This window comes from Macaca thibetana, chromosome 1 (genome assembly GCF_024542745.1).
Source record: "Macaca thibetana thibetana isolate TM-01 chromosome 1, ASM2454274v1, whole genome shotgun sequence".
Taxonomy (NCBI): Eukaryota; Metazoa; Chordata; class Mammalia; order Primates; family Cercopithecidae; genus Macaca; species Macaca thibetana.
In genome coordinates this window covers 162301904-162326583 of record NC_065578.1, presented here as the reverse complement: position 1 = coordinate 162326583, position 24680 = coordinate 162301904, and the positions used below count along the sequence as shown (strand labels likewise).

General features: G+C 53.3%; 1 protein-coding gene across 3 annotated transcripts; it reads left to right on the top strand.

Annotated features, from left to right (window-relative positions):
* Nucleotides 1-202: 202 nt before the first annotated feature.
* On the top strand, nt 203-24117 carry INAVA (innate immunity activator). 3 transcript variants are annotated; one of them, XM_050782179.1, is made up of 10 exons: nt 203-363; nt 6927-7075; nt 8053-8177; nt 8681-8797; nt 9513-9735; nt 16342-16395; nt 17219-17429; nt 17710-17883; nt 19841-20525; nt 21923-24117. In XM_050782179.1, the coding sequence occupies exons 1-10, from the start codon at nt 203-205 to the stop codon at nt 22013-22015; spliced, it is 1992 nt and encodes a 663-aa protein (XP_050638136.1). In that variant the 3' UTR covers nt 22016-24117. The 3 variants fall into 3 exon arrangements, with proteins under 3 accessions (XP_050638136.1, XP_050638125.1, XP_050638129.1); XM_050782168.1 differs by lacking the exon at nt 203-363 and adding an exon at nt 3471-3734; XM_050782172.1 differs by lacking the exons at nt 203-363; nt 6927-7075; nt 8053-8177; nt 8681-8797; nt 9513-9735 and adding an exon at nt 11485-11657.
* The last annotated feature ends 563 nt before the right edge of the window (nt 24118-24680 follow it).

The following is a 24680-nucleotide window of genomic DNA, read 5'->3' as shown; positions in this document are numbered from 1 at the left end:
GCGGGGCAAAGGGGACAGCCTTGCCCCTCGAGCGGCTACTCCCGCAGCTCGCGCACCCCTGCGGGTACCTCGTCACTCCCGCATGCGGCCCCGTCCCGACTCTTGGATTGGACTCTCCAGTCCCTTCTTGCGTCTTCCCCTCTTTCATCTGGGCCTTGGTATGCCCCAGGGGACAGATGTCTTGGGATCTTTAACATTTGGGATGCTGCAAATGCCGAAGTTAAATGAAATACCTCCGGGGAGGGCAGGCCGCGGGGAGGCTCGCGGGGAGGGAAGATGGCCTGGACAAACAGGTCCTGAAGCTGCGAGGCTGGAGCGGAGGGCGCAGGGGCAGGCGGGCGGCGCCAGAGCTCCATGGGACAGGTAAGCGGGAAAACTTCGGGGCACCCAGCGCGGGTGAACTGGAGCGGGGGATCGGGCCCCTGAACCCATGGTCTTCAGCCTTAGCGGAGGGAGGGTGCCTACAGGGAATGGGGTTATGTATCAAGGGGGCAGGAATTCTGAGTTCCTACCAAAAATGCACACTCCCAGCCCCTCAACCTTTCTCCGTCGACCTTCTTCGTGCCTGTGGATCTTCCTGGCCAGGTTCCGGGAAGCCAGAAAGCAGCCAAACAAAAGGAGCAAAGTCTCGGGCCAGCCTGGATGTGGAGGGCGCGGTGGGGGAGGGGAGCAGGGTGGACAGGACAAAGGGGCTTTTTAGAGAAAGCCTAGAGGTCTCATTTCAGGGCGCATTCCAGGCTGGCTTGGAGTTCCCCACTCCACCTTTGCTTAGTGGAGGCGAACACCTTTCCTAGTGAGCAGGGAGCAGATGCAAGTAAGAAAACAGTGAAGGAACCATCTCCCACCCCTCCTGCCTGGAGGGTCCCGGGCTATTTCACTTCTTCCTTTTTTCACTGTTGGCTCTAGCGCTGGCCATTGATTCCTTAATTCATGAAGTAAGATTTTTAGCAGTGCCTGAGACTGCTTTGCTGGGGGCTGTTGGGGATGTGAAGATGGTAGGATCAGGCCCTTGCTTTAAAGAACTTCCAATCTGGTGTTATCAGAAGACGCTAGAAGAAGGAACTTTTTTTAAAAAAATGGAGAGTGGGTGGCTACAGCGCTGGGGAAGAGTTTTTTGATTCGGGACTTTTCCTTAGGAAATGAAAACACTAAAGAGGTCCAGTTTCCCTTCCCTGGGGAAGGGCTCTTGTCTGCAAAGATCAGATTCCAACTACTATAATGTTTTGCAAGGAAATACCACTTCCTCACCAACTGGTGGTCTGGATGGTGCTCTAGGGTTTGGGGCTGGGGCATCAGTCCCCTGACTCCCCAGCCTGGCTGGAGTGGGGAGCTGTTTCAGATTCCCAGCTGGCCTCTGGAGTGCCCACCTCCCCCATTAGTATTTTGAATTGAATGACATGGCTATCAGAGAGCTCCAAGGATGGCTCCCTGGGATTCTTGGCAGGAGGTTTGGTTTGCCAGCTCCCTTCCAAACCTCAGATTCTGCAGGGTTGGGAAATATTGAGTGTGAATTTGGGGGAGCAAGGCGTTTTTGAGAATTCCAAAGGATCAATGCAAACAGATTGAGCATCTGTACTAACCTCCCCTGAAGTCAGAGATGGTGGATTACCTGAGGGCAGGGATTCTTAACTGGGTTCATTGGCATTAGGCATCTGTAGATAGAATTCAGAGGGTTTGTAAACTAGGTGAGGAAAAAAAAGATACTGTTTTTCACCAATCTTTAACAGATTTTAACATCACCTTTAGTTGTGAAGACAACAAATCACGGTAGCATTGGCAGTACCTGTGACTTTGCCATTAATAGATTTCACAGTTTCTTATCACATTGCAGTCATAGCTGTCTTGAAATATTGTTTACACTCAGCCCTTGTATGAAATTACCCACTGCTAGACCCTGCTTAATGTTAATAAAGAAGCATATATATTGCTTTGTTTTTTTATTTTTAGAACTTTATGTCATACAATTGACTTTTTTAGTGATCTTCTTAATTTTATTCTATGCATTAAGAAATGTGAACTGTGAGCCAATTCTAGAAACTTCCACCAACCCCCACCTGGAGCTGGGGGTGGGCAACGTGGAGGAAGGGCCGCTTATGCCCAGAGTTAACCCCTCTCTGTTTGACTTTGTAAGAAAGTGCCAAGCCTCTATGGGGAGGGACTGTGTGTCATGGAGGACTGGGGAAGGGCAGGACTGCAGGCTCTTTGGGAGACCCAGAGAACAAGCTCCCCATGGGGTAGGGGGAGGAGGAACTGTCCCCTGTTAGGGCCCCTCAGCCTCAGCCTGGGCAGAAAATGAGGTGGTCAGCCCGCAGCACTCTGGGGCTAGCATTGTTTGGAAAAAGGGTGTGTACAGGAATGTGAAGGTGTGCTGGGTGTGTGTACCGGAGCTGTGGGGGATGCTGGCGGACTCCAGTCCCATGAGTTCTGCTACACAGGAGATGCCTGGTGAAAGCAAACTTCCTCTGTCTTCTCTGCACTCGGGGGTGGGGAGTGGGGAACGGGGGACAGGGCTCTTTAGGGTCTGGGGGAGGGGAGGCAATCCAGACAAATACTGAGGCACTGGAATCTGGGTGAGGGGAATGGTGGGAAGATCAGAGAGTGGGGGGAAAGGGAGGTGGTAAGATGAAGACTTGAGGGGTGCAGCCTGCTAGGGACAGGCAACAGTCAGCCTTAGTTCTGCTTCCCTCTGTGAAATAGGCTAGATTCCAGTTTCCCATTTGCTTGGGGGTCGGGAGGTCTCTCCTCAAGGGAGACCTTGAGGCTTATTTTTCTGTAGGAAATAAGTTCCATTTTGGTCTCTGGTTCCTTGCATTTGGGGAGTGGGCTTAGGGTCTAGGGTCACAGTGGACCTCCTGTGGAGTAGGGAACAGGACTTGGGCTCAGGTCAGTGCCTGTCAGTGCCCCATGAACATGCGTTGCTGGGGGATGGATGTAATAATAAACAGAGAAGTGATGGCCTTGATACCCCTGGGGGAAAATGTCTGGGATAAAAAGAACAGCCTGATCTCCCTCTCTAGGATTCTAGAACTTCTACATATTGGAATTCCAGCTGCCTCGCCTGAGGTTTTAAAATCCTCACCCGGTAGAGATAAAACCCAGGCCTTGGTCTCCATTTCGGTATATGGGGAAGAGCAATGACCCATCCCTGTCAGTTTGTAAATGTCCTACTTGTTTTCTCAGTGGACAGTGAACATCTCACCCTGCTTCTGGGGGGCTTAACAGGCCTCGATTTCTGGAAAGAGAAACTGAGGTCAAAGGAAGGCAGAGAGAGCCAGGGTCAGGACAGGAGAGCACGCAGGTACCTCACAGCTCAGAACGTTGTACTAGGGTCTCTTGAGGCCATGAAGACACGACCCTTGTTGTTGCCTTCTTCGGGGATCCCTCCATGGGAACCCCTTTTTCCCTGCTACCCTCCTGCCCCCCGGAAGTGCAGAGGCCCAGGATCTGCCTGCCGGCACCAGTTGCACGGGATTAGTTCAGGGAAGGACTTGCTCACCTGCTCCTCCCCTCTGACTCAAGTCATAACAAGTAACCTGGTTCCCCTGGCCCGGCAGCCTGGGAGGGACGGCAAGGCAGGCAGGTGAGCCGAGACGGATGGCCAGCAGCCCCGTCTGCTGGAGAGAGAGCACAGGCCTGTGGCTTGGGAGACCCTGAGGTGACATGCAAGGGCCCTGCGCCCCCTGACTGGAAGCAGGGGCTGTTTCTCAAACTCCTGGACAAAAGCCCAGAAGCAGGTGAGGGCGGGGTAGGTGGAATGGGTCTTTGGGACTGACAGCAGGCTGGCCTGGGAGTGCAGGAGCCCAAGCAGTGGCCATCAGCCCTCCAACCCCCACCCTCGCCAGCCTATGTCTGGGGTGTAGGGATGACAGAGGGGTGTTGGTGGGCTTGGACAGGAGCCTGTTCCTGTGGTTGCCCAGGCCTTAGTTTCCACCAGAGGGAGGGCAAGCAGAGGTGAGCTGGGACAGGCCGGCCCAAGACCTGGCTTTGGGGGACATACTTGGGATAGAGGAGGATCCCCCATGGCCCAGCCTGAGGGAAGGTGCTCTGGAGTTTCCCTCCCTCTCTCCCTCTGGGCCCCTTCTGGCCTCTGCCTTTTTCTGGGGACATTGTTCAGCCGGATGGCTGCTTTTTAGGGCCCAGTACTGGGGCTTGAAGAGGCCCAGGAGGGATCCCTGTGTTGGGGAGGGGGTGGGATGTTACCTGAACTGCCTTTACCTAAAAGCAATGCCTTAGACACTTAAGACTCATAGCCTCCTGGGTGGGGGTGGTGGCCTCGCTATCACCTGCGGACTCTGGGGCAGGTTCCCTACAGCTGTGGAGGGCGGCCTCGGCAGAGGCAGATGTGGGGGTCTGCTACATGGCTGTGCGGTTTCCTTCTTGGCCTGACATTGACCAAGAGGTCGAGATTCAGACCGGGGACCTGGAAAGGCCTTAGACGCTGTGCAGTCTTTATTGTGCACAGGAGGAAAGGAAGCCCAGGGAGGCCTGGTGACTTTCCCAAGGTAGCGCAGACCCAGCAGAACCAAGCCTTGATTCCACAACCGGGCTATGGGCTTCTGACACTATTCCCTTTGCTCTACTTGAGGCGGCAAGTCATCCCAGAGAGCACCCAGCATCAGCCTGGGGCCACCGGCAAGATCAGTGCCTCCCCTTTGACGCTGGCAGTGAGAGGCTGGGCCCAGCTGGGAGAAGGGGCAGCTGGCGGAGACAGGAGGCGTGCTAAGGTACGCCTCTGTCCCTGTAAGTCCCCACTCCTCTGCAACAGTCTCAGAGCCCCTGAGAAGCAGGGCCTGAGTTGGCCCAACTTTCCAAGGCAACTACTTAGTGGTTAATAATTAATTAGCAAGCGTGACTAATTAATGGCTTCCCCTCCCACATTACTTCCTCCTTTGTCCAAAACAGACACACTCAGTGTGCTAGCTGAGACCACCTTGCTTCCTAGCTCTGGCTGCATCCTGCCCTTGGCTTCTGGGGAAGGTGGGAGGATGGCTAGGGTGAGTGGGAAGGGGTGGGGGTGAGCTGCCTGCTCCTCTGTCCTGTTCTTATCTCTACGAGGGAGAGAGTTTGGGACAGATGGACAGTGCAGAGCTAATAGTCATCCTAAGTACCCTGCTGGGTGGGGTCCCAGAATATATGGCCAGTCTTTCAGAACTTTGGCCTGTTTGCAAAGGCCTCCCATAAACTTAAAAAAAAATAATTCTCTCATGCATTCTCTAGACTTCCTTGAATAATTGAAATTCCAAAGTGCAAGGTACATGCTGCTTTTAGGGCTTTGTGTTTGATTGTTGCTGCCTGTGGCTGCTGTGTTGTTTATGTAGGTCTATAAAAGTTCTTGATCGTCCTGCTCTTATCATTTTGATGGGTGGAGACGTATCACAGGGACCTGGTTGACAGCAGTCCCCTCTCCCTGTTGGCCTCGCTTTGTTACCAGCGTTCCGGCTGAGTTTTCTGTCCTGTTGGCTGCCTGCGGAGGGGTGGAGCTCACCTCCCCCACCCTGCGGCCCTGCGCTCTGAGGAGGCAGGATAGGCTCCAGACAGAAACTCGGAAGGACTTTTGGACTCTTGCTCAATGGGCTGACTCAGTGAGGAGGTGGCTGGGCTCTCTTTCCAGACCGGACCGCCTGCACGGGCTCCGCCTACCCCTCCCACCCCTGCTGCAGCCAGCAGCTGCCAGGCCCTGGCCAGCTGGGACCCCAACCAGGGGTGTGGGTTGGTGAGGAGGGAGAGGGGGCGGGCACAGGTGTTATCTGGGTGACTGCTCCCTAGCTGAGCCGACACAATGGGATGGCACCTGTACCACCCAAGTGTTCTCCACCCCGAAGCAGGCAGAGGAGCAGGTGATCTCCTTTCTGTCCTTGTGCAGCTTCTGCTCTAGCCACTGCTCGCCCCCGACGTGTCAAGTCTTGACAACCCTGACAGACACAGCCCTGGGTTGTGGGGTGTAGGGGATCCAGGCTGATTCCCCTTCAAGGGTCTCCTAGGAGCAATTGATGGCTTGAAAGTTGTTTGAGGGCTTTGGGACAGCTCTGTGGCATACAGTGGCCGCACATGTCTGCAGATGTGAAATTCAGAGTCCAGGGCGCCAATTCAGAGAGCAGGCGTCCTGGGCTTTGGAGGCCCCAGACCAGGGCCTTGGCCATGTGCCTGCCCACTTCTTGAAGTGCCCTCAGCCACTGGGGCAGTAGGACATGCCTCACACCTCCTGGGTTCCTGGGTTGAGGATAGCTGTGTCCCATAAAGACGTCTTCCCCTTCCTCCTTTCTTATTTTTTGGAGACAGGGTCTCTGTTGTCCAGGCTGGAGTGCAATGGCGTGAACACGGCTCACTGCAGCCTTGACTTCTCCAGGCTCAGGCAATCCTCCTGCCTCAGTCTCCTGAGTAGCTGGGACTACAGGTGCACACCACCATGCCCAGCTAATTTTCATTTTTGGAGAGATGGGGTCTAAGTTGTCCAGGCTGGTCTTGAACTCCTGGCCTCAAGCAATCCTTCTGCTTTGGTCTCCAGAAATGCTGGGATTACAGGTGTGAGCCACCATGCGGGGCCCCCTTCCTCCTTTCTTTGTCATCCCATCCCATTTCTTTGTCCCCTTCCTTTTTATCCTGTCTCTGCTCTTTTCCTTCTTGCCTTTCTCCCCAGTCGAGTGGCTCTTGTGGCTACCACAGTTGTCAACCTCCTTAGGCCTAAAGGACTTTGGCCCAGAGGGGAGCTAGGCTGGGCCCCTGAGTGTCCACTGAGAACAGGGTTTGCTGGTGAGGCCCACAGCCCCTTCTCTCGGGCAGCACCCCCAGTGCCAGAATCTCCCACCCTAGATGGTTCCTGAAGCACAGCCCTCCCACTCCCCTGCTCTTAAGCATCTATTAAGCTTTTTGTAACCAAGATGGTTCATATCTAGCTTTTTTGTTATTGTTCTCTTTTCTCTTTAAAGCTGGGGAAACTCCAGGCTACCTACACATCCTGGCCCAGGCTGGTCACGGTATCCCCCCTCCCTGCTCTGTGCCTTCTCCTTCCAGAAATCCACCATGGAGAGTAAGGATGAGGTCAGTGACACCGACAGCGGCATCATCCTGCAGTCTGGTGAGTGTTCAGGGAAATCCCCCTGCCCTGGTCCCCGGCCCTGACTCCTGAGTCCTGAGTCCCCAGGCGCTAGGGCTGGCCCAGCTGAGACTCCCAAGGGCTGAGAGGAAGGGGAGGGAGAGGCCTCTGCCGGGAGGAGGGGGAGGTTCTGGAAGGGCTGGAGCCTCAGGGACATGTGGAGTTTTCCTCCCTGGAGAAAACTGGCTTGGAGTTTTGGTTCTATCTGGAAGAGGGATCTGCAGTGTTCAGCTTTAGCCCCAGTTGAGAAGCTGAAAAATCTCAGCCAGGCACAGTGGCTCATGCCTGTAATCTCAGCACTTTGGGAGGCCAAGGTGGGTGGATCACAAGGTCAGGAGATCGAGACCATCCTGGCTACCACATAGTCCCAGCTACTTGGGAGGCTGAGGCAGGAGAATCGCTTGAACCCGGGAGGCGGAGGTTGCAGTGAGCCGAGATCACAGCATTGCACTCCAGCCTGGGCGACAGGGCAAGACTCCATCTCAAAAAAATATATATCATCTGGCCAATGTGAAGGTCTTGCCTCTCTGTTTGGCCAGACCTGTGGGCCTAGTCTGGCCTAGTTTTGACAGAGGACAAGAAATAAGAGACTTTTGTGTGTGTGCAAGAGAGAGGGGTAGTGGGGAGAGGGAGAGAGAGAAAGAGAGGAAGAAGAAGGAAAAGAGGAAGGAGAAGGGAGGAGGAGTGGGGGGAGGACTGCATGGGCAGAACTCCCTCCCTTGCACTGTCCCCACTGTAGGTCACCTGGTAGGACGACCCTCCTGAGCTGTAACATTTGTGCAGCCAAGAGTCGTGGTGTTTTGCGGCTGTGACACAGGCCACAGCAGGCAGCCTGCAATTTGTGGGCAGGCATGAGATGTGTGTGCGTGTGCATGTGTGCTCCCCTAGGGGTGGTCAACAAGTAACGGAGGAGGCTTCCGCCTTCAGCCTCCCTGAGCATGTGTCCCCCACCCCTGCAGGCCCTGACAGCCCAGTCTCCCCAATGAAGGAGCTGGCCCACGCAGTGCACAAGCAGCAGAGGGCCCTGGAGGCGAGGCTGGAGGCCTGCCTGGAGGAGCTGAGGAGACTCTGCCTGCGGGAGGCGGTGAGGCCCCAGCCAGCACACACAAGCATGGTGTTCATCTGAGGGGCTGTGGAGCCATGTTTGGGGATGCGGGAGCTGGGGAGAGGGAGCCCCATTCTTGAGGGAATTCTAGACATCAGGCTGGGGGCTGGGGTCCAGAGTCCCCATGAACCAGTGTTTGACCTTGCGCTGGATGGAGAAGAGTCAGACCCAGGCGGGGGCTCAGGCACAGAGAACAAAGCTCATCAGGGGCTGCAGAGGGACTGCGTAGACATAAGTGCATTTGAGTGCTGTAACCTGGGTCGGTGTAGCTCTGGAGGAAGTGATCAGAAGGAGGTCTGAAGGGAAAGGGGAGGGGTGCAGAGTGGGTCTGAAGACGGGAGAGACAGCGTGGAGGATGGGATGTGGGGAGGAGGGTGGAAGGTGGTCCCAACAGGGCCTCTGTGGAAGGCAGGTACTTGCATTGCAGGGGCCAGTGGCCAAGGCTGGGCAGTGGGCCTGGCTTGACTCTGCTTCCTCCCTAGGAGCTGACGGGCACCTTGCCAGCGGAGTATCCCCTCAAACCAGGGGAAAAGGCCCCCAAGGTTCGCCGCAGGATCGGAGCAGCTTACAAACTGGACGACTGGGCCTTGCACAGAGAGGTGAGGAACCTCAGGAAGCTGCCAGTACCCCTCGACCCCCAAAGCTGATCACTGAGACGCCACACCTCAGCCCAGTACCCTGGCAGGTTCCCTTCCACCCCTTCACACCCAATGAGGGTGCTTGGCTGCATGTTGGCAAGGGGCACCATGAATATGTAGCCCAAATGGCCGTGGAGAAGGGGCACCACCATGGAACTGCAAGCTGGGAGCTCAAGGGAGGACACTGGGTTTGGCCCCAGTGGGCAGAAGATCAGTTAAGAGCGCCAGCCACTAACCCAGCGGGCAATAGCCTGCTCAGACAGGTTACTCTGGCCCCTACGGCTGTCCTCCTTTCTCAGGAGGAGGTGGGGGCAGTCAGGCCCTGGGTGCCCTTTCCCCATGGCATCAATGGCAGCAGTTTCCCACGGACCAGCCTGCCCCACCCTTTGGGGTCAGGAGGGAAAGTGTCCCACTTGGGTTCCCACCCTGCCCGGTTCAGCAGGCAGATTGGTGGGTGGGTGCCCCTGCCAGCTTTTCAGGCTGACAAGTTTGCTTTTTAGCTCCTCCCACCCCTCCACCCTCTGCTCCACGTCCGTCCATTGGTGCTGCTGTCTGCCTCTCTTCTGTCTTCAGGGCTTAGGACTGGGACCTAGAGCACTGTGTCAGGGCCGCTCTCTACCCTCTGGGCCCCCAATCTCCCTGCCTCTCTCTAGCCTCACTCCTGCCCCCCTCTCAGGACCCCCTAAGCAGCCTGGAGCGCCAGCTGGCCCTGCAGCTGCAGATCACAGAGGCAGCCCGTCGGCTGTGCCTGGAGGAGAATCTCAGCAGGCAGGCTCGGCGGCAGCGGAAGCACTCCATGCTGCAGGAGGAGAAGAAGTTGCAGGAGCTCCAGCGCTGCCTGGTCGAGCGGAGGCGCAACAGTGAACCACCTCCGGCTGCTGCCCTCCCCCTGGGCCGAGGTGAGCCAGCAGCCCCGAGGGCCCTTGGGCCATGCTCCTTAAACGAGCTTTTGAGGGATGGTGGGCGCACAGCCCCGTGCCACTGCCTTTGCGTTCGGCTCCAGCTGGGTAAAGCTGATTCTTGGGTTCAGCTCCACCCCATCCTGATTCTCTGCAATTCCAGCAAGCCTTCCGTATCCTGTGAGGTCCTCTCCTTGGTCTACTTGGAAAACACCCTACTGTCTCCTTCCGTACCCTCCTCAAAATGCACTCCCTTCAAGAAACTTCCTACACAGAGATACTTCTCAGCTGACCCTGAGCTGAATCCAAGTTGCATTCAACTGGGTAGCCCAGGCCGGTCCCACTGCCCTCCAGGCCCACAGGGTGATGGCTTCTCTGGGTCAGGGTAGTGTGAGGCTCACGTGAGTCCAAGGCTCTGAGTTGATGTGTAGTCCCCTGGCCTGAGTTAGGCAGCAAAGAGATTGACCATTGCTTTGTGTTACTGATCGCTGAATTGTTTCAGGGGTCCACAGCTACTTAGAAGATGTTCAGGTTGAAATCCAGCAGCACTGGTGCCATGCCCCACAGCCCCTTAAGTATCTACAGCCACCCTGGTCAAGGGTGGGATCCTTCCATGTCTGTTCTCTGCCCTCCTTGTGTCTGTAGTTCAATCCCTGAGCTCCTTGGCCCAGAGACTGGTGGCTGTGGGGGCACCTAGTGAGTTGTTGCCCAGGGCCTGCCACATCACATCAGTGTGTCCAGCCCAGGTTAGCTTCCAACAGGGGGTTCTGAGCCCTTAAGTGTGACTGTTTTCCTTTGTCCTGACCCAGGACCAGCCTATCAGGTCAGGACTTGCAGCTCTCCATTCCAAGCCCCACCGCAGTGGGCCCATGACTCAGCTCTGCCCCCCAGTCTCTCACATGGGGCCCAGACCTCCCTGGCTGCCTCAGAGGGAACCAGGAGGGAATGAGGCAGTGGCCCTGCAATAGAATTGGATTCAGAGGTCTCGGCCTTCACTCACATTCTCAGGCTCCCATCCCTGCATATCGTGTTGGCTTTTTGCCAAGAGTACTCCTCAGCCTGGGAGCAGTCATGGGGAAGCTGGAAGGCCCTTGCTAGTCCCTGTGCTGCGGCCCATGCCTCAGGCAGGGGGTTATCTCAGCACAGGTCTCAGAAGTCCCTGCTCCCATCCATGGCCTCTAATTTAGGGTAGAAAGTGCGTGACCAGACACCACCCAGGTCACCTCCCGCAGCCAAGAGTAGGTGATAAAGAGGAGGTACCTCCATGTGACAGTTAACCCAGTAAAGTCAGAAGACAGTGGAGCTGACCCAGGGAAAATGGCCAGACCTCCGTCTGGTTCCAGTGGTTCTGGCTTGGCCGCAGAACAACACTCCCAGTCTCTGAGGCTCTAATGAAAGACAAATTCTACGTCCTTACTCCACTCTCAGCAGGGATCCCAGCAGCCTTGAAAGGTAGCTGCTGATTTGGGCATGGAAGCCCCTAAGGGCCAGCTTGCTCTGTGCTTGCAGGCAGAGGTCAGAGTGGTGAAACATGCCAGTTGGTTGCAGGGCCTCCTGCTCCCCGCTCCAACCTCACACTGCTCAGCAGCCTCCCCTACCCACCGGTGCTGCCATTGCTGGGAGCTTCTGCCCATGATGGGTGGCAAGGGAGTGTCACCGTGATGCTGCCATTGTGACCCATAATGCTTCTTGTTGGGAGTCAGGAGCAGGCCAGGACTGGCCTGGGGCTCTGTGGAAGGCAGGAGGATGAGATTCTGAAAACTTGGAGCATTCAGTCCAGGTGAAGACAGAGCTGTGGAGAGGAGACAGCTGGTGTAGCTGCTGACTTTCCCGCATCAGGAATCAAGACCCCACTCGCCAACTTCAGGCCCTGGGATCTAAAGTCCTGTCATGAGAGCACAGAATGGATCAGCTCTAGACAAGTAATTTCTGTTTTGTGGCTCCTCTGCCCATCCGCCCTTCTAGAAAGGAGGAAGTAAAGCAGAATTATTAGTAGCTGAGGTGTTTTGAATTAAAAAGGGAAGGCCGGGCACGGTGGCTCATGCCTGCAATCCCAACACTTTTGGAGGCCGAGGTGGGCGGATCATGAGGTTAGGAGTTCAAGACCAGCCTGGCCAACATAGTAAAACCCCATCTCTACTAAAAATACAAAAATTAGCCGGGCATGGTGGCGCATGTCTGTAGTCCCAGCTACTCAGGAGGCTGAGCCAGGAGAATCGCTTGAACTTGGGAGGTAGAGATTGCAGTGAGCCGAGATCGTGCCACTGCACTCCAGCCTGGCGACAGAGTGAGACTTCGTCTCAAAAAAAAAGCAAGGAGGCCAGGTACAATGGCTCACACCTGTAATCCCAGCACTTTGGGAGGCCGAGGTGGGTGGATCACTTGAGGTCGGGAGTTCGAGACCAGTCTGGCCAACATGGAGAAACCCCATCTCTACTAATAATACAAAATTAGCCAGGCATGGTGGCGCATGCCTGTAATCCCAGCTACTCGGGAGGCTGAGGCCTGAGAATCACTTGAACCCAGGAGGCGGAGGTTGCGGTGAGCTGAGATTGCACCATTGCACTCCAGCCTGGGCGACAAGAGCGAAACTCTGTCTCAAAAAAAAGGGGGGGGTGTGAAAAAAGCAAACAAACCAAAAACCCAAACAAAAAACCACCCTGCCCCTTTGGGCTCCATATAAGGGTAATTCAGGTTGGGAAAGTAACTGTGCTAAGTGAGAGTCATCAGCCATACTCTGCAGTGGCAGGGAGCAGTCAGGTGTTGAGCTCATTTACTAGGGTGAAGCCCATGAGGGCCACCTGGCACCCACCTGTGCAGTGTAATAAGCGCTCTGGATGCATTTGTTGATCAACAACACCAGCCATTAGCAATACCCTCATAGCATTTCTTTTTTTTTTTCTTTTTTTTTTTGAGACGGAGTCTCGCTCTGTCACCCAGGCTGGAGTGCGGTGGAGCCATCTCAGCTCACTGCAAGCTCTACCTCCTGGGTTCAAGAGATTCTCTTGCCTCAGCCTCCTGAGAAGCTGGGACTGCAGATGTGCGCCACCACCACGCCCAGCTGATTTTTGTATTTTTAGTAGAGATGGGATTTCGCCAAATTGTCCAAGCTAGTCTCGACCTCCTGACCTCAAGGGATTCTCCCGCCTTGGCCTCCCAAGTGGTGGGATTATAGGTGTGAGCCACTGCACCTGGCTTCTCATAGCATTTCTGAGATGATGGAAGTGTTCCGTATCTGTGCTGTCCAATACAGTAGCCATTCGCTGCATGTGGCTATGGAGCATTTGAACTCTGCCTAGTGTGACTGAGGAACTGACTTTATTTAGTTTTAATGAAAATAGCCACATGCGGCTAGTGGCAACTGTGTTGGACAGCACAGCCTTGGAGGAGGCTCAGCATTTGTGAGTATGATCTCCACTGCTACCCCTCCGCCTGGGGTGTCCTGTGATGCTGCTGCGGGGCAGAGGTTGGGACAGTGGGTGAGATAGTGAGCAGCTCTCAGAAACCTGAATCTTTTTTTAAAATCGTTTGAGAGATAGGGTCTTGTTCTGTTGTTCAGGCTGGAGTGCAGTGGTGTGATCATACTTCACTGCAGCCTTGAACTCCTGGGCTCAAGTGATCCTCCTTCTTCAGCCTCTAGGAGCTGGGACTACAGTCATGTGCCACCACACCCAGCAAATTAAAACAAAACAAAACAAAAACTATTTTAGAGATGGGATCTTGCTTTATTGCCCAGGCTGGTCTCAAACTCCTGGTCTTAAGCAATCCTCCTGCCTCAGCCTCTGGAGTAGCTGGGATTACAAGTGTGCCTGGCCCAATAAAAACCTTTATTCCTAAGGTTTTTATAAAAGATCAAAGGCAAGAGACCAGAATTCAGTAGGAGGGTGTCTCTTTAATTGAACCCTAAAGCAAAGGCTACTTGTGAGCCAAGCAAAGCATAGGCTGGCTGTCTACTCAGGAGTCAGGCCCAGCTTCTGGCACCGTGTGTCCTGCAAATCTAACACCTGCTCTGGATAAAGATTTTTTTCATTAAATTGTGGAGCAGGCTGGTCATGGTGGCTCAAGCCTGTAATCTCAGCACTTCGGGAGGCCAAGCAGGAGGATCTCTTGAGCCCAAGAGTGTGAGACCTGCCTGGACCATATAGGGAGACCCTGTCTCTACAGATATTTAAAATTTAAAAATTGGATAGGCATGATTGTGGACACGTGTAGTCCCAGCTACTCAGGAGTCTGAGGTGGGAGACTGATTGAGCTCAGGAGGTCAAGGTTGCAATGAGCTGTGATTGGGCCACTGCATTCCAGCCTAGGAAACATCGTAACACCCCATCTTTAAAGAAAAAAAAAAGTTGTGGAGCAAAGGTTAACAAACTTTTCCACAAAGAACCAGATAGCACATATTTTAGGCTTTGTGGGCTGTTTGGTCTTTATCACAATTGTTCAACTCTGCTACTTCAGTGCTAAAACAGCCAGACATTACATAAACAAATTCATAGCAGCGTTCCAACAAACCTTTATTTATAAAAGCAGCCATTGAACTGGATTTGGCCCCTGGGCCATAGTTTGCTAACCCCTGTTGTAAGGGATTTCAAGATGGTTGGAACTTTTTACTTTTCTTTAAACTTCCTGTGTAATGCTCATGCATTTGAGATGCAAGCTCATAGGGGAGAGCCCATAAAGGGTTGTGGTTAAGAGCAGACTCCAGTCAGACTGTCTGGGTGTGAATTCTGACTCAACCAGCTTTGTTGAATGTACAACCTAAACCACGTTACTCAACTCCTCTGAGACGTGGTTTCCTCAACTGTCACTTGCAGATGATAACATCTACCTTACGTGGTTGTTATGAGAATTACCTGAATTAATATATATAAAGTGCTGTATTTAGAAATGTATTGGCACAGTAGAAACATTAGCAATTATTACTTTTTCCTCATCTTCATTCTCAAACACAGTTGCAAAAGTTTCGTTAGTTCCATCCAGGTCACTTTAGGCTTATTCTTAAGATCTGAAGACTTGACCGGGTGTGGTAGCTCACGCCTGTAATCCCAGCACTTTGGGAGGTTGAGGCGGGTGGATCACCTGAGGTCAGGAGTTCAAGACCAGCCTGGCCAACCTGGTAAAACCCTGTCTCTACTAAAAATACAAAAATTAGCTAGCCATAGTGGTGGGTGCCTATAATCCCAGCTACTCGGGAGGCTGAGGCAGGAGAATCGCCTGATCCTGGGAGGCAGAGGTTGCAGTGAGTCAAGATCACGCCACTGCACTCCAGCCTAGGTGACAGAATAAGACTCCATCTCAAAAAAAAAAAAACAAAAAAAAAATCTGAAGGCTTAAGTTTGTTCAAGGGCAATAGCAAAAATGAGTTCCCTCTGATTTCCTAGGTAACAAGTGCTGCTATACCATGCAGAAAAGTCACACTACATTACCTTCAGGTGACTTGCCAGATCACCAACTGAAGAACCTTCCATGGGGCCAGCTGGCCAGACTTTATCTTAAATTCAAATTCCTATCTTGCGTTGCTCTTGTTAGTAATGCAGCAGGTCTCACACTGGGATCTTTGAATTGTATTTGTGATGTGAGATGATTATACACAAATTAGAGTGAAATTCCCTTTTTAAAATTTGAGACAGGGTCTCACTCTGTTTCCCAGGCTGGAGTGTGGTGGTGTGATCACGGCTCACTGCAGCTTCAACCTCCCAGCCTCAAGTGATCTTCCCATCTCACCTTCCCGAGTAGCTGGGACTACAGGCACTCACCATCATGCCTAGCTAATTCTCATATTTCTTGTAGAGACCAGATTTCACCATCTTGCCCAGGCGGGTCTTGAACTCCTGGGCTTAAGCCATCCACTGCCTTGGCCGCCTAAAATGCTGGGATTACAGGCATGAACCACCACGCCTGGCCATGAAATTCTTTTTATCCCAAGGGCTTCTAAAATGACTCTGTCTTTCCTTTCCACTGCCAAGAAGCCCTGCCAGAGGACACCTTTTTTCTTTTTTTTGACAGGTGGGGAAACTGAGGTCTAGAGCATTGAAATCGTTTATTCAAAGTTGCAGAGCTAATATCAGAGTCAGGATTAAAATCACATTTCTTGTCTCCTAGCCTCTGCCTTCTATTTTTTTCTACTTCTGTGTAATAAGTTTACAGCCAGGCCAGGTGCAGCGGCTCATGCCTATAATCCCAGCACTTTGGGAGGCCAAGGCAGGATGATCCCTTGAGCCTAGGAGTTCAAGACCAGCCTGGGCAAGACAGCAATACCTCTTCTCTACAAAAAATAAAATAATTTAGCTGGATGTGCTGGCATACCCCTGTGTTCTCAGCTACTTGTGAGGCTGAGGTAGGAGGATCTCTTGAGCCTGGGAGGTCAAGGCTGCAGTGAGCCATGATCACACTACTGTACTCCAGCCTGGTCAACAGGGTAAGACCCTGTCTCAGAAAAAAAAAAAAAATTCACTCCCAATGTGTATTTAGCATACAGTGGGTATTTCCTCATAACGGATGCTGTCCTGGGGGAGTGATCAGGCCTGAGCTGCTCAGCACTGCTGGTTACTCATATCTGTTTGTTCATTTCTTCACTTCCTTCTCTTCTCTCCCCTTTGTCTTTCCCAGAGCTCAGTGCCTCTGATGACAGCTCCCTGTCAGATGGGCTCCTCCTGGAGGAAGGTGAGAAGGATGTTTGGGGGCCTATTGTCAAGGCTGGACTCCTATTGCAAGACCATGGGGTTTGGGTAGTTTTCTGAAGTGGGAGTGAAGGCTAGGGTGCCAGGCTTAGGATTTCCGCTTGGACCTCATGTCGATTTCCATGTGCCCTTGCACATGCTCAGTTGAAGATGGGGAATGTGCTGATCTCCCATTCTGGAAGCTCATTATTTTTACAGGGAAAGGAAAGGTGAACTCCAAGAGAACTGATCAACCCCAGATGTCCCTCCTTCACCCTGGGATTTGATTTCAAGATGCACCAGTCAGAGCCAAAGAGCAATCTGCCCACAATCATTGCCAGTTTTGAAAGGAAGGGAGCACTGGGGGAGGAAACACAAGTCTATAGATTAAGAACCCTGTGTACAAACCATGAGGATGCCAGGGTCAAGGTGGATCGAGAAGCTGTTACAGTCCTGCCCAGGGGAGTGCCCAAGCCAATAAGGAAATAGGCCATATGGGCATGGCAGGAACAAGAAAAATAGGTAAACAAAAGATAACTGCAGACATGGTACCAGGAACAAAGGTTAGAAAGTGGAGCACTGTAAGCCCAAGAGAGACAACCCAGGAGTCTTCTTGAAGCAGGAAGACATAAAATAGTGCTGTGTGGGAAGGAGTAAGTCCCAAAGAAGAAAACATGTTTGAGCATCTAGGGCTGGAGCCATGGCCTGGAACAGCCGCACAAGCCAGCATGGGAGGGAGAGGGAGGCATGGGCTATGGTTTGTGGAGGTTCTTGTTGGGCCGGTTCCCCCAGCCTCTGGCCTTACCAGGTTACTTTTACTCCTGCAGAGGAATCCCAAGTGCCAAAACCTCCTCCAGAGTCCCCAGCCCCACCTTCTCGGCCTCTCCCACCCCAAACCCTTGAGGGTCTGCAGCCAACAGAACCTGAGCCTGGGGGCCCGGAACGGGCTCCAGTCCAGAACAGCCCCTGGAAGGAGACCAGCCTGGACCACCCCTATGAGAAGCCCAGGAAATCTTCTGAGCCCTGGAGCGAATCCAGGTCAGGATCGGGGAGGGAAGGGAGAAGGGGAGGGCTGGGAGTTGGTGGGAGCTGTGCTGGGGACGGCCATAGGCTGGGTGGATAGAAGAGTGGAAAGGTGGAGGAGAGAGCTCCTGCAGCAGTGGGATGGAAGCATGAGCCTTGGTAGTTCCCCAAGGGTGCTGGCAGTTTGCCCCACTAACTTTGGGAGCCCCTTCCACTGCATCCCCATTCTTCTGCACCTCTTGAGCTCCTGAATGGAGGCATTCCTGCCACTGACCTGTCTCTAATCCTTTTGCAGCAGCCCAGCCACCACGCCACAGGATGGGCCCAGTGCCTCTAGCCTGTGGCTTCTGGAGCCTGCCTCCTACCACATGGTTCCCATCCGTGGTGTTCCTGTCCAGTGGCAGGGCCGCACCAGTGCCCCAGCCACCCCCGAGATGCAGGGGAGGAGGGGCCAGTCACAGTCTCTGAGGTAAGAGACAGCTTCCCCAGAGAGATGGGGGACCCACTCAGAGCTTATCGTTGGAGGGTGGGAGCTCCCAGGACACAGGTGGGACAACCCTGGGTGACACATGGCTAGTGCCTTGGCTTCTCTTAGGATCTCTTCTTGGGGCATCTCTTGACAGAGACTACACTGCCACCCGCAAAGCCAAAGGCCATCCATGAAGCAAGTTGTTTTCTTCCAAAGACTCTAGTTTTGTCTTTTTGCATAACTTGATTCAAATTTTCTACCCTTGCCATGTTTCCTCGTGCTAGTAATTATTGGTCACTGACAATAGGCAATTCACTTTTTCAGTTGACGCACAGTTGATTCTCATTATTTGTGGTAGTTATGTTCTATAAAGAAAAATTGACGCAAATCCTGAATTAGCAAATACTGTATTTCCCCTGGGGAAATATAGGGTTAGGTTCCTGTGAGCCTTTGGTCACATTTTGCATCAACTGATTAATATATAACCTTGTGTTATGTGAGTTTCTGCTTAAGGACACCTTACTTAATATGGGTTGTTGATCCATTAACTCATGGCCAATGGCACTCTAACTCATACCCGGATGAACCTTACCTAGCACACATAGTTTCTCCATAAGGCACACCATAGCCTTTTCCCAGTATGCCTTAGGGAGGAACAGTAGATAGCACTTCAGCACTGTATCTGGGGCCATTTTAAACAGCAGAATCACCAATCAAAGCAAAAACACACACACTACATAAATATGCCACAAAAAGGACACTTTTTGTAAGTGTGTGCTTACAGCATGAGAACACATGTGTGCTTACAGCATGAGAACTGAAACATGAGGGCAGAACATGGCCTCGTTTAACCTCAACTGAAACTTAAAGAGACTCAAATTTGTCACTCTTCTGCAGTGTCCAAGAATGACCATGAAAGCACTGTGTATATTGCTTTGGGGATTAAAAATAAAGTTTAGCAACTAGGAAAATTACAAATACTGAATCTGCAAATAATGAGAATTGATTGTATGTTACTTTCTAAGTCATCTGCTACTTGGTAATAGTTTAAGTGGTTAAGTGTTGACAGGCAGTATTGGCCATACCATGGGGGGACTGGGGCACCATGAAAGCATTGCTGAATTCTCCGTCAGCTTAAATTTGCTGGTCAGGCAGCACTGAACTGGGGGCAGCTTGGGACAACTGCTCTCAAGTAAAGCAATGGATTTTATTTAGTTTTTAATTTTTTTTTTTGAGGTGGAGTCTTGCTCCTTCATCCAGGCTGGAGTACAGTGGCGCAATCTTGGCTCACTGCAACCTCCGCCTCTTGGGTTCAAGTGATTCTCCTGCCTCAACTTCCTGAGTAGCTAGGATTACAGGCATCCGCCACCACACAGCAATAGATTTTATATTTTACGTGCTACCAGGGCCATTTTACAAACCATGCCTTTGTGCAAATTAGGAAAAAGGGGGACAGAGCCCCATACCTGGGTGCATTAGCAGAGTGAAGCGAAGGCTGGATTTCAGCCCCTGCCGGTCCTGGGCTGCATGTAACTGCTCTGGGTACCACATGACAGCTTTTACGCGTTCAAGTCAGGTACCTGGCAGTGCCTACCGAATAGATGCTGTGGATGATCTGCCACTGGACACAGTGTACCTCAGCTGAAAGTACTTAATGTAGTACTTTTAAAAGAGTACTTAATGTGCTACTTGATGTAGCACACTTTACATGAATCACAAGCTTGTGAATGCAGCAGGTACACATCTGCACACAGTGAGGGAATTCGTTGCACCCACACAGCCCAGCAGAGGGTTTGGTGGTTTGCTTTGGGAGGTTTGACCTAAGACCCTTGCAGGAGGGCCATGCTTGGGTCTTGAGGTAGAGCAGGACTCACCTGGTTTAACCCCACCTCCTATCCCAACCCCAGCGTAGAGTTTCTGACCCCCACACTCAGAATGCCTCTCTTTCCCTCTTCAGGGTGGATTCCTTCCGGGCGGGTCCTGAGGGCCGAGGTCGCAGCGCCTTTCCCCGCCGCCGCCCCACTCACTACACGGTGACAGTGCCAGAGTCCTGCTTTCCCGCGACCAAGCCCCCGCTGCCCCACGCCTCCTGCCACTCCTGCTCAGAAGACAGTGGCTCTGACATCTCCAGCATCTCCCACCCCACCTCACCGGGCAGCAGCAGCCCCGACATCTCCTTTCTGCAGCCTCTCTCCCCTCCCAAGACCCATCGTCACCGCGGGGCCTGGGGCCCAGCCGGCAGCAGAGAGCTGGTCGCCCACCACCCCAAGCTACTGCTGCCACCTGGCTATTTCCCGGCGGGGCGGTACGTGGTGGTGGCTGAGAGCCCCCTGCCGCCTGGCGAGTGGGAGCTGTGCCGCCCAGCCCCGGGCCCCGCCTACGAGGAGGAGGGCACTCCCCTGCGCTACCAGCGGCTGGTGCCCTCCCGCAGCCGCATTGTGCGGACGCCCTCCCTGAAGGACAGCCCAGCAGGCCGGGGGCTCAGTAAGGCCGCCGTGTCCGAGGAGCTCAAGTGGTGGCACGAGCGTGCACGCCTCCGGAGCACCCGCCCCCACTCACTGGACCGCCAAGGAGCTTTCCGGGTCAGGAGCCTGCCCCTCGGAAGAGAGGGCTTCGGGCGAGCCCTGGGACCCCGGGCACAGGTACGGCTGCTCTGGAGGGACCCCGGGGCCAGGCAGGAGGGCTGTCTTGCTGGGGAGGGGCTATAATTCTAGCATGTCCAAGGGTAGAGAGGCATCAAAGCAGCAACCTAGTGGCCGGGTAATCAAACCCCAGCTAGGAAGAACAGGCCAAAAAAACATTTCCTCTTGGCTTTGGAAGGCACTCTTGGCTTCCCTGGGGCACCTCCTAATTTTGCCTGCCATGTCTAGCTCAGAAGCGTATACACTGGTGGAGATGATCCCCGAAAACAGCTGAGACTTTTTCCCTCCCTAAATGATGATCCACAAAGCAGATAAGCCTCTTCATAATCAAAGGTCCAGTCCAAATCAGCCCCTCAAACTTCCATTTGAAGGTATAGGACAAACGGAGAGTAGGAAGTGTGTTGCAGAAGCCAGAACCTGTGATTTTCTGGGCATCAGCATCCTCCCTGACACTCCTCCTCCCCACCAAGCCGAGAAGAAGGGTGGCATCAGAGTTAAGAGCACCGACCCTCAAGCTAGACAACCAGGTTCAAATCCCAGTTCTGCCACTTACGAGCTGTATGACTGGGCAAATGACTTAACCCCTTTGGACCTAGTGTCTCCTCCCCTGTGAAATGGTAGTAGTAGAGTACCTGTCTCATAGGGCTGCCAAGAGGCTGAATGATTACAGCAATGCATGGTAAGCACTAGATATGTGATATTATCATCTGGGGCCGCAGAGGCCAGGGAGCAGGCTGGAGGGTAGTATATAGGATAGAGCACCCTGATACTGGGTAGGGTGGCGGCCTTGGTTTTCTTGGCCCCTATTTCTTCATTCTCGAAGTGGGGAGCCACACACAGGAATCCTTTCTTTATTCTTTCTCCCTGGTACGGAGGGCTCTGCAGGGGATGTGCTCCAGAAGTTACCAACAAGCTGCTTCTTTGAGACTCCAGGTTCCCAGCAGGCCCAGCTGCGTGTTCCTCCCCCACCCACGGTTCTTTGGACTGCAGCTGGCATCCTGGGCCTGGCAGCACCCTGGCCCCAGTCCCAGGCCGTGCCCTCCAGCTGACGTGCTTTTCCCTTCCTGCGCGCTTGGGCCTGTCCTTGGCTGGATAGACCCAACCCATCCCAACCTGCCAGACAGGGAGGGTGATGAGAAGTGAGCCCAGGAAAAGTGGGGGAGGAGGAGGTCAGGGCGCCTGTCACACCCCAAAGGACTGGAGGAAAATGTGTAAAGGGGGTCCCTGAAGGACAGAGAGGCTCCTGGGAGGAAAGGGCTGAGTGCCAGGGCCTGCTGCTGCTGCTGCTTCTGCTGGTCAGTGTCCCTAAGGGATAAGGATGGTGTAACTGCGCCTGCAGTCCCCGCTTTTCGGTCTGGTTCATTTACCCACCTCTCCTTTCTTCCTGACCCTGGCAGGTGCCCACAGTGTGTGTGCTGCGGAGATCGCCTGACGGGGCCCCTGTGCAAGTCTTTGTACCTGAGAAAGGAGAGATCATCAGCCAGGTGTAACTCTTCGCCCCATGCTGGAAAAGACTGTTTCATAGAGGTGCTGGGGTCTCGACCCCCCACCCCTGAGTGCCTCTTTCAGCTCCCCCATCCCCATCGCAGGCCGATGACCTGGAGCTGAGACCTTTAATGTTTTTTTTTTACACGACTTTTTTCAGAAGCCCTGACCTAAGGATTTATATATGTGGATTGTCCTCAAGACCCCTGTGATATGATTATGCTTTATCCCCCAGAGTTTAGCCTACTGGACTTAAGGCCTTGCCTGTCTGACTGACAGCCTCTATCTCCTTATGCAAGACAAGTGGCAGGGGATGAGTGAAGCAGAGTGGGCCACCTTGGGAGTTCTCCAATGCTCTGTGCTCTGGTTCTAAGAACTTCCCTGGGGAACTGCCCCTGGCCTTCCTGTCCCACTATTGCTGGAGGATGGACATGGTACATACATGGTACATGAGAGTCATGCACATGGTTCTCCCTCATTTCCCAGGTCTCTGAGTACCCCAGCCTGGGATGGGGGAGAATCCTTTCCCCTTTTCTAATGTGCTCTGTGATGCACACACCAAGTGGTAGGTCAAAGGTCAGTATATCCTGGTGGTGTATTGTCTTGCTAGACTTTCCTATTTTCCTGACCCCATAAATCCTCTTTAGGGACCCAGTCACTATACCCTGTCTATGCCCTGTGGGCTCCTAGACCTCTGAGCTTTGAGTCAGTGGCATCATGGTTTATAGCCTCAGGGAGTCCGGCGGGGAACTGGTCCATGCTGGTGCTTAGTGGTCACCTTTTGACAACCACCTCTGGGCATCTCAAGGGCTTGCAGCCCCATTGCTCCTTCTAACATTTTGTTTGTTTTTGAGATGAAGTCTCACTCTGTCACCCAGACTGAAATGCAGTGGCAAGATTTTGGCTCACTACAACCCCCATCTCCTGGGTTCAAGCGAGTCTCCTGCCTCAGCCTTCTGAGTAGCTGGGATTACAGGCAAGCGCCACCATGCCTGGCTAATTTTTGTATTTTTAGTAGAGATGGGGTTTCATCATGTTGGTCAGGCTGGTCTCAAACTCCTGATCTCAAGTGATCTGCCCGCCTTGGCCTCTCAAAGTGCTGAGATTACGGGCATGAGCCATCGCACCCGGCCCTTCTAACATTTTTTCATCGTAGTCCCAAAAACCAATACTTTACAAGTGGTTTTGGAAAGGCACCACTTTTGTGGCATGTTCTGGTTGGGGGAGGGAGTCACAGTTCTTACTGCCCCCACCAGCTATGCTTCTGCTCTGAGAAGGTGCTTATTTATACCAACACAGACATACTTACTCCCAAGGACTGATGAGATGCTGAATTTTCTTTGAGGGCATTCATTATTTGTCCCAGCTTCAGTGGCTGGGTGGAAGCTGCATGTGCTAAGACCACCCAGCCATCCCTGGGTTCTCATCCTAGGGCCTTCTTTGCTTCCAGGTCAGGGGACCTGCTTCAATGAGAAAGCAACTGAGTTGAGGCTAGGAGAGGTAGGGAGAGCTAAGTTCTGGCTTTACCTGTGCAGAACTCTGCTCCTATGTTACCTGGACTGGAACAGACTGTGAGTATAGCGGAAGGTTCAACCTCTGGTGTCTGACCTAAAAGAGGCACAGTTCTTCCTACTGGAAAGAAAACGGTGTAGCCGATTGCACAAGGGGGCCAAGGGAAGACCCAGAATGGCCCATCAAAGGAACCTGTGGGAGGACGCAGGAGGCTGAAGGGATGCACCTGGCATTTCTCTCACTGTGCTCTTACTGCATCAGCAACCCCCACCTTTTGGGCCTACTCTGCCCCTCATGTGTGAATACCCTGCTTGGATGCTGTGCTTTTCTGGTTTGTCTCTAAGCCCCCTTCCCCAGGGCATGTTGGTTTCCCTGGTCTCTCAGTGTCCTAACTGGAGCCCAGAGCGCCTTAGTCTGAACCAGGAGATGGCTGAGCACTGGCCTTCCACACCTAAGCGTCCTTTACATTAACTTATTGGTCCTGTATAACACCTGGTGCCATTGCCAAGTGGCTGTGTCCTCAGCTACAGAGCTGGAATTGTGTGGGGTTTAGTACTAAATACTTCAATAAAGTCTGTTTTTTGTGATTGGCTGAGCTGGGGCTGAGGTATTATTATTATTATTATTATTATTATTATTATTATTTTGGGGTGTGTGTGTGTGTGTGTGCCAGGTTTCCTGAGCAGAGGCTGAACCCGGCCCCTTGGGCTGCCTGCCAAGGTGACTGAGTTGCCTGGCCCCTCCAGCTGGGCTGGCCAGGTCCCTGGGGAGCTGGTGTGATGGGTTGCCTGGTAGAGGGAGGCTCTCAGATTCTCTGCTTCCGGGGCAGGGTGGAAGCCAGCACAACCCCTGTCAAAGCTCCTTACGGCCTCCTCTTCAGCTTGAGGAGCTGGCTTCTGGGAGTCACTTCCCCAAGAAGGACAGGGGAGTGGTCAGGCAGACGGTAGAGATGGGTGGCTCAGTGCCTCCAAGCCATTCCTGGAGCTTTGACTGCCCGGAGCCCAGGCTCATGAGAAACAGCCCCTTCCCCTTACCTGGAAGACTGGGGCCCCTCCTTGGGGTGGTGATGAGCTCTCAGCCCCCCGCCCGCTGCATGAGGTCTCACTGCGGCATGGTGGGGAGCGCCACCTTGGACACTTCCGTGCCTGCCCTGCAGGG